The following is a 10,361-nucleotide window of genomic DNA, read 5'->3' on the forward strand; positions in this document are numbered from 1 at the left end:
TGTACCAATCATTTATGTTATTAGAAAGAATGAGAAATTTAATTGAAACTGTATCAGGTGTAATCAGGAAGAGATACTAATGTCTTATAAATTATTGGCAATAACATTTGGCAGATTTGTAAAAAATAATTGAAGAATTCGAATAAATCAAGGGAAATGGTTTTTGGAGCAACTGATTTTGCTTCATTTGACAAATTTTAGTTCTAAAAAAAGATCTCCCAGGGAAGATTTTTTTGTTATATAATGGGAAATTCAATCAACTGCACTGTTTTTTAAATTTGATTAAATAACAAAAGGGCCGAAACTTCTTGAACAGTCGAAAAACTAATGCATTTTCTTTTTCTGCAGAAGATACTCGTAAGCAATAGAAAGTAAAAATCCTAACATTGTTATCACAAGGATGTTCAGCTAACCATCTTCTTTCCGTCCCATCTAATTTCCTTCATTTTTATCGCCTTTTAGTTCCTTGTCTAAGACTGAAAGAAAATAGTTGGATAGGCAAGATCCCGAATACTATTCCTGAAATTTGTCGAGTTTGTTGAAATCCGGATATGATACAATTACCAGTTTTGATAATTTATGTTTTATCTCTGAAATTCAGAGTTACAATCCGTGCTATCATCCATTAATCATGAAAAGTATTTTTTTTTTAAATCATTGCTTCATCCTCACATCACTCAAAATTTTTATTCATCTCTGCTATACTTATAATATGACCTTTTGCCTACTTTCAGTCGTTTTTTCCATTAATTTTAATCCATTTCTATATGATTTATTATTCACTAATTCAGAAGATTTATCTGTTCCATACTTATCTTTGAAATTGATAAGTAAAAGTGTTGATCTTGTCAAAATTGAATTTCTTATCAAACTTACTCACATTTCCTCATTTTGAAGAGCAGAAGAAAGTGAATGATAGTTTTTTTAAATACAACAGTCTGTTGTGCTTAAAAAAAGAAGCGATAAGTGAGCAAGCAAAGAATAAATATAAATATTTGTGAGCACTGAAAACAAATCTGCGCACTTAAAAATCTTGAAAAGTGTTAGAATTGTCAACTTAAGACATGTCGTATTATTTTAGACTGTATAGAATTCCTCAAAAATCGAAAGTTGCAAAATTAATTCAAATCAAAAAACTCATCCATATCTCCTATAAAATTGTTTATTAAAACAGGTTAATTATTAGACTTTCGCTTTTTTCCAACTCTCCAACTTTGGCATTTTTTTTTTATTAACGTTACATTAATTTGTAACAAGTTATTCTTCTGATGCAGTTTATTATTTTGAAATTTCAATAAATTGTAAGTAAATATGCGCTTCAATCAATCAATAATTAGCAACGATATTTTCCTGATAAATACAATAGCTTTAGTATTGATCCCTCGCTGACGACACTTTCGATATTAGCTTTGGAGATGAAATTTCTGCACCAAAAAAAAACTTCCTTAAACAATGTTTAGCAAGTAGTCATCACCATTGAGTTCCATCTTAAATAATGAGAAAGCAAAAAGTACAAATAAAGAGCGTAGCTATCAGTTCATTAATGAGCAAGTCTGTCGAAATTTTTGTTCAAATTTTGATTGGAAAAGATTAATTTAAAATTTTCAATTATTATTCTCTCCTTTTTCTATCATAAATTCATAAACAAGAGGTTTTGATCCTCACAACATGCAAATAGTTTAATAATTGAATTCGAGCAATGTACAGGTAGTATGATTTAACAACTTTTAGAGTAGACAAGATTAACTGTTCCATTAGCTACAAAGAAGCTAAGAAGTGGTTGCGCTCAAATCTTTAAATCCAGGACTTAGGGCATAATTCATGCGAGATCTTCATGGCATTGAAGTTTGTTTTAATCGTTGTCAGTTTTTTTTAATCGATACAGTGATATCTTCGGTGATATCTTTCATAATTTTTATTAATAATTTTGTAAGCCATATATATAACCCAGTATTAAAATTCCAATCTTTTACTAAATATTATTGTCAGAAATTCAGCTTTTTGCCTGAGCTAAATCTTTGAATTCGGGAAGGTCAGTTCGGTAAAATGATGAATTTCGTAACTAATACAAGATTCCCAGAATTCAGTGGTATTCAGAAACTAAGCTTTGTATGCCATCGGTATTTTCTGACAAAAATAGTAATATATTTCATCTCATAAAATGGGTGATAACACAATAAAACATTGAAAGAACAAATTTTAAATTACGAAAAAGCAGATGAGTCAAATGACAAAAGATGACATTTTTGATTCTGTCGAAATAGAATTAAAAATGGTTAAAGAAATCGTCCATTGTACCAGAAAGAATAGATTTTTGGAATATAGCATTTCTCATCTAATCTAAACGGAAAGTTGTGGTAGAATGAGGCTTGTTTATGTGACATAAGCAAATTAACCTAATTTTATACCATTTTGTCTACCGCCTCCGCCAACGCTTCATCATCATTTACCTTATCATTTTGTTTTCTTTGGCATAACTTTCTCAGAAGGAATAATTAAATGGAAAAAGAAGACAGAAATCGGTTCTTTCATTTTAGATCAAATGGAAAAGGAAATCAGTTCATTTCTGACTTTTAATCATAAACTTGTGTATTTTTGTGTATCTGTGTCTATTTCTGTGTGTGCTTAATGAACTTTGTTAGAAAAAAGTTTTCTTGTCCTTTTTGGTGACAAGAAAATTGCTGTAATGTCGAAGCAAAGATATATTTTAGATTATTCGACCCTTAAAACCATTGAATTGATAAGCCGTGTTTAAAGTAAACAATGAAAAGCGTTGAGAATTATGCTATCAAATAGCAATTATCATGAAATATTCCATTGCTGATAAGGTATTATCCTCAAAAAGAGTCAATCGATATGAAATATACCATTCAAAAAAGAACAAGAAATTTCCCAGAGTTCTTCTGATCAAAAGGTTCCCGTCACTTCACTGTCACAAATATATGCTTTCCGCTGCTACTCTCTGTTATCCTTCCGTCACAACATCTGTTATAATCATTATTTGCATATTTACAGAAAGTAAGAAGGAAAGAAAAGATAGCTTAAATCCATTTAGAAGACCAAGGAAGTTAATGATCCTGTACTGATGGAACAATTGCGCGTACAATATATAAAGGCGATTTTTCTTCCTGAAAATGATTCAATACAAATAGATTAAGTGGTTTCTCGTCATTCTAATACAGTGTCCTTCTCCGCCCACTTTTGTTATTGTTATACCTACCACTTGTCAACTGTAGCTCAATTTAAGTATAATCACATATTTCATGCTCACTGTGACATTGTTAATAAAAGTTGGAGTTTTCACTTTGTCGGCCAAAAGGTAAGATATTAGAAAACATTTGTAGACGTTCATTTAATTCAAACAAATTTATTTCAATTGCACTTTCATCATGAGTGTAAAAAGTTTGCTGTTATCAAAAAGCTGAATTTAACTATAATGTCATCCAAAGAAGCTGATCAGTTATCGTTTTACTACGAAATGGCTTTAATGCAGAAAACACTTTTAAATTCAATATTTCACGGAATGAAATTCATCGAATTGTACTCCAGTTCGCTTAATGTCTTCGACAGTGGCCTTAGCTGGTAAAAGTGATATATATTTTAATGTATTTGCTTCAAGAATTCGCTACTAACATTCATAATTGTAGCCTAAGGCCAGAAACCAACTGGTAACTGGTAAGTATTAACTATTTTCGTCACTTATTTTCATCAGTCATGCATTTTTCTTTTCATTATTGGACATTATTGAACTCATTTATGGTGTGCCATTTGAACTGAAAGCCAACTTTCAAAACTTTAAAAGATGGAAAGGATTTGGTAAAATTTGTTTTTCATTTTTCGAATGGTATTGATACAAAGATTTGTCTAAATTAAAATTGAGTATATCATTAGAGTGATTTGCTCTCAGAAGAAATACATTATCATATTCTCTATCTGATAGTCTCTCCTTTTGTATTATTTGAAAAATGTTCATTTTTATGGAAAAATTGTCATTTTTCGAATGATATCTTACCTCATATCTTTCTTTTATTATATCTTACTATCAACCGTTGATTATGTAAGCCAATACAATGCTATTCAATTAGGAAGAGGAATAATAGAGAGAAATGGTCGAAATGAATACATTCATGATCTCACTTTTTCTATAAATAATTTTAATTTGCATAAAAATAGAAGATTGAAGAGTTAAAATGTCTGCCAGAAACTGAATAGAGATTGAGTTGGAAGTAGTTTGTAGGGAGTTCCAAAAGAAAAAAAAATTATTTTAAAAAGTGAGAAATAACTCTTCGCCTTATTAGTTAGATATCGGAGAATTCGCACTGAAATCTCTAATTTTTCGGGCAAGAATTGCATATTTTGATGCATTGTTTTTTTGAGAGAAAGAAAATCTGATATTAGAAAGAATAAAATGATGATAAGGATAGGTGGCAAAGTAAAACAACTTATCATAAAAACTGTGGATTAACTATTAAAAGAAGAATTTTTCTTTTTGGACCGTTCAACTATATACTTAGAATTACAGTTTAATTTTTTTTTCTGAAAAAAATTAATATCACTGAAGACAATCTTCATACTTTGCAATGACGATGACAAACGTTTCTTACATAATACACCACGTAATTCGATCGAAAAATGAGAAACTTTAGGGAGCAGAAAATAAAAGATGAAGAAAAGCTTATCTGATGGATAATTAGACGTTGTGCTATTTACTTCTCGATGGGATATCATCATTGATTATACTATTTTCTTTGATTCTGAATTATCATTTCTGCTAAACTGAATAGAAGCATTATTAAGTGCCAATAATTAAGGTTACATTTCGTTATATTCTGAAGTATTGTAAAAAAAAATGCTAAAAGTACTTTAAGGTTCGCTAGTCAAGTTGTCGAAAATCATGATGACAAAAGATTTCTCTGGAATTCAAACAGACAAAAAATAAATGAAAGAGTTATGGATCAAGAGCAATTTAATATGAAATTAAATTGAATAAAATTTCAAACTTTTCTACTCTAAACTGAGTTTGACGTTAGACATTTGAAACGCAAAATTCACGATGACTTTAGCGCTTGAATTAAAATGATATTAAATGAACCAGCTAATATCAAAACAAAACGGTAATTATTGAGAGCTCTATTAAAAATTACCATATCATAAAATTTATTTCCCCGAAATTTATTAAGAAAAAACAAAAAGCAGCATATTTTTGTTCGAAATTTTATGCATTTGGATTTTGAAAATCATAAAATTGGGAAAATATTCAAACAGAAAAATGAAGATTGACGTCATAACTCATGATAGTGAGGTAATATAAATAAGAAATACAATTTCTTGAAATTGAAAAAATATGAAAGATAATAAAATCTATTGCGAACCTACAAAACGCTAAACTTTTTCAAAGACCCTTAGAAGCTGCAATAACTAAAAGATTTCACTAAGGAAAGTCATACTTTTGCTCTTCCCTTTTCTCCTGATATCATTTAATTGATCATAACTAACTTCATAAAAAATCAACAAGGAATCTCGCAGACAATTTCCTCCCTTAATAACAAAAATTTTGAACTAACATGTTATTTAATGAAAAACTGACAAAATTATTTCTAAGAATTTTACCTTCTCTATTGCCATGCCTTATAATAAATAGAGAAAGCAGAATTACCAAAAGTTTCAAATGAATTTCAAGAGCGAAAGAAAAATCATGGGAGAAAAGTTTTTTTGTTTTTCTCAACAAAGTGCGAATTTTCACAGCTCATAGAATTTCAGATTTCTGACTACTTTTTATAAGAATTAAATTAATTTTCAATTATTTCGTTTTTTCTTTTCTTTTTTTTTTTGGAACTCTCAGTATTGAAAGCATCAACAGAAATTGGTCCATAAAAACATTGATATCTTGCAAAGATTGTTTTGAAAAATGATCGCATTGATAACAATAATATTTTACTGATACTCACTATTAGAAATTTGAACTTTTTTAGATTTCGTTTAGTACTGTTATGGCTTAATGAAAAATAATACAATTATTTCCCCAATTGCTTCATTAAACATCAGCTCAAATTATAGTTATCAATGCAACAGTTTTATCACACTTATATCATCGCAGTGATATAAATCTGATAAAACTGTTGACAAGGAAGGAAATAATTAGACAGTAATTGTATTATTGTTTATGCAAAATTGAAACAATTAGCAACGAGTTGAAACATAAACAAATTTGGAAACAATAACTGAAGTAAGAGATTTTGAATGCTGAGCTTAAATTTAATTTGATCTTTTGTTGTCTTTAAGGCAATTCACTATGAATTGCGCCCATTTACCTTCGAGTATTGAATATTCTATGTAGTGAAGGAAGGATTAAGAAATGTGAAATTATACAATCTATGCATATATGCTCGATGGTTCAATTCTGTTCGTTTTCAAATTATTCTCGCGATACATACGCAACCAGCGTTGTTGAACGTTCAGGGTCTGATTATGATCGATCCTTTTGGTTGTTGCTGATAGAACAATTGTCGCCATTGGCAGAGAGGCTCTTTTTGCTGTCTTCTTTATGCGAGTAATGATTTGTTGATTGAATGCAGTCATAATAAACCTTAAAACCTTAAAAGTGATCCAATCAAATCAGTGATATGTTATCAAAGGGTAAGCTAATTAAGAATATTCCCATTTCTTTGTATGTCTCATTGAATCTTATTGAGAGTTATGGCATAGATGGATGGCTGAAAAGGAATTGAAACATTTGTGATGAAATGCACAAAGAGTTAACAAACCCATCAACGGTGTGCATTGTTGCCCAGGCACCGAGATTTAGCACAAACGTGGAAAACGGTGTTGTCGCATAGACAGCAACACTCCAAAAGCATAGAAATGTCAATATAAGCATGGTTTCCGAACAAACAGACTGAAAACATGATGACTTATTGATGATAAAAGATGAAAGGAAAAGCCGTCGTTTAAAATCGCTTCTATACTGTACGATAAAGCCAAGCAAACTAGTAATGGAAGCGATATTATTATGCCCAAAGGCTCTTTGGATTGTAATGAAATTTAAGTCATTAAATCACCTGAATGAAATATCGAATCTCTTGCGATCTCCGCCTACGGTTTGCATGTTCTTGTGCTGGTTGGCCTTGTGATGGCTGCAATAAAGAGATGCAATAATTCCTGTAAGCACCAACCTCATTGGTAAAAGTTTATTTTCATTTGATCATCTATGAAGGGGTCATTGAACATGTAATATTGATTAATCTAATACTGGTTTCATCTGATTATCTTCATTCAGAATTTGAAATCAAACTGCAAGGTGATTTTTTTATCAATCCGATAAATATCTCTGTTATTCATTTATCAACTTCACATCCATTTTTGTGAGAAGTAGAGGAATTGATTGTTATTCTTAAAAATTCGTGCCATGTTTCTTCTAACCTGTACTGTTGCCTTACCTGTCATATTCGTGGCATGTATACTGGAAAAGAAGTGTAAACTATGGGTGAGATATTGTTGTAAAGGGTAAGGTTCTAGGCTTAAAGGAACATTATTTAATTAAAGATAGCAAGCGACAATAATAATTCGGCGTAAATTAATCGAAACAATTGCAGTAAATTTCAGTTAAATTGTATATTATATTAAAAGTAACCTTAGCCATTTTCTTCAGCTTAAAGAATGTCATTATATCGAGTATTACGACGAATATCACAAATGCTAAATTGAAGTAAAATTCGCAATAAGCAGAAATGATTTGGGCGCATAGCTCATCAGAATAAAGAAATAACATGGCACTACGATCAAAATAATAATGACAACCATCTGAAATAATATGAATGATTCAATCTTCTCAGAATATTTGCTTTTATGAATTTTCAGAGATTTATAAATATTTTTGGAAGGTATCAATCAGCAAAATTTTATCGCTGATAATGAAAATTTTTTATTTTTTGAAATGCAAAAGAGTTTTCCTTTTAGGAAATGAAAAATTTACCGAATTGATAAACACAACTTTGCATAAAAGAAATGATCCATATTAGCGAAATCCATTTTATCGTTTTACGATCATTAAAGTATATTCCGTATGTGAATGGCTTTGCAATGGCGATATAGCGATTTAGGCCAATCAATACATGTGTGTAAATTGCGCCATAATAAAATACAATCGTTCCTTGGCCAATTGTATAAGCTAATCGTTTGCTTTGCAGAAACTCGGGCATAGTTTCCGGAGTTCTAAATTTCTTTGTGAGCACTTAGTGTTATTAGGATATAATAACATATCGCACTGATAAGCAGTGTTTATCAACTTCCTTAAATTGCGAAAAATTTTTATTTTTCTTTTACAATCAACAACAGAGAATGACTAATTGCTTAATCATTCATCACACATAATGAATATCATTTTGTGCTGACATAATGAATCAAAGTGAAATATGTCAACTAAAGTATTTGTTATCTTGAATAACTGTAATCTCACTTATGCATAAGCTGACAAGTTAAATTTACTTTCTATTAATCTGAATTTTAATTTTATTCTGTCATAATGAATCAACACTAACTACAAATTTAATTTGACATTAACTCCTCATTAACTACAAATTTAATTTCATTCTACCTAAGCTCGCAATTAGTTGATTAAAATTAGTTCATAAGCTAATTATCATGCCTTAATGAATGCATGAAAGAAATATAGAATTAAAATTCTGTTTTCGCTCATTCTTTGAAACTTGCTGATAATTAGCTTGTTATGTAACATTTTTAGTAATCAAATGAGTATTGTCATCGGTCACCAACCATATTAATTATTTTTGAGACACAGTTTGGGTGTCGCAAGATTTATAACGTAAGGAGTTATAAGATTTATAACGTAAGGAGTCATATAACCATATGTTTTATTTTTTCAACCTCTTCGCAGATGGGACTATTTTTCATATATAATCAATATCATTACAGTAAAATATTCGATTTTTTGCATATAATTTTGTTTAGTTCAGGATTAGCAATTGGAAGTACACAATTTGTCTAAGAGAAATCCTCAGAATTCACTGAGAATGGAATCTGTTTGTAACTGGAAGAAGTATAGTAAGCATCTCGAAATATGACAATATAGAGACTATAGAGACTTTGCAATTCGTATGAGATGTCCTTGCATGAATACTTTATGGTAGCAAATAATTTTGCAAAAAATCATGAATCTCGACACCGTAAGATTTATAACAAGCAAAATTTTTCTCAAAGAGTTCCAATTTTATTGAAATATTTGAAAAAGTTCTTCAGGGACGTTTAAAAATTCTGATAAATTCCAAAGTCATTTAGTGAGAAAGTTAATGTATTTCAATTAAAGGACAAATGTTTAAAGAATTACGAATACCTCAACGTTTGCTATATGAGCAATAATAAGGTACTCAAAAGTTTACGAGAACTGATATTCAATATGATAATCAACGAAAATGAAAGAATCTGTCATTTGAGGCAATATCTCATAATACGTTATGCATTGCTTACATTCGGCAATTTAATTCAGGTCACAACTGATCACAAAATCATTTATTCCGTACAGATTTGATAAAATTAGCATGGAAGTAACATATGGCCTGTGACATTTTTGCAACGACGATACCAAATGTAATAGTGTTGATAAATTTGTTGCAGAGCTTTCACGCTTATAAATTATTGGAAGCAATATCCGTCCACGTGATTCCAAAGCAAATAAAGGTAGATATGACTGAAGTTTTTGTAATTATTTGAAAGAATATTAGGAATAGGAAGATATGTGAGTTGAATATACTGAAATAAATATGTGACACTTTTTAAAATATTTCAATTCGGTCGAGTAAAATTTCCTTAATTTTTTAAGAAAAGGAAAGAAGTTTGCGATGAAGTGATCTTTGAAAGATATAAACTTGTTAAAATAAAGAAAGCGTGTTCTCGTTAACGGTCTTTCTTATCAAGAGTAATCGAACAAACAAGAGGGAGGCTATTTCCAAAACTCAAATTCATCGCTTTACCGATTTCTTTCAGTATGTTCTCTTATTTTTCTCATCTACCTTAAAAATTCGAACTCAAATTGTTCACCACTTGGAATCAGTTAACTTCCAACTACCGCATTTTCAGAGGGTTAATTAAGAAAATCAGATACACAAATCTTTCTGAATCCGAACCAATTATTTCCTGACCGTTCTTGATTTCACAAATTAATTTGAAGGCGCAAAAGTCCTGTTTAAGCTTACAAAACACAATTTTATTGTGAATATTGGTCATCCATTTGAGAGCCTATCAAAGCAAAAAGGATGGGAATGGAGGAATTGAACCATAAATTTTAGTCTGCAAGGTAAATGCATAAATACGAACAAAAAAGTGATGTGAAAAATCCAACGTGATTA

The 10,361-nt window shown here is 30.0% G+C and overlaps 1 protein-coding gene across 1 annotated transcript; it reads right to left on the reverse strand.

Moving 5' to 3' along the window:
* Positions 1 to 6,372: 6,372 nt before the first annotated feature.
* On the reverse strand, positions 6,373 to 7,443 carry LOAG_00290 (hypothetical protein; the record flags this gene model as incomplete). The annotated part of the gene is made up of 4 exons (XM_003135830.1): positions 6,373 to 6,586; positions 6,765 to 6,895; positions 7,059 to 7,133; positions 7,420 to 7,443. 4 exons carry the CDS (start codon positions 7,441 to 7,443, stop codon positions 6,373 to 6,375), a joined length of 444 nt encoding a protein of 147 aa, XP_003135878.1.
* Between the last annotated feature and the right edge of the window lie 2,918 nt (positions 7,444 to 10,361).

This window comes from Loa loa (assembly GCF_000183805.2).
Source record: "Loa loa unplaced genomic scaffold supercont3.5, whole genome shotgun sequence".
Taxonomy (NCBI): domain Eukaryota; kingdom Metazoa; phylum Nematoda; class Chromadorea; order Rhabditida; family Onchocercidae; genus Loa; species Loa loa.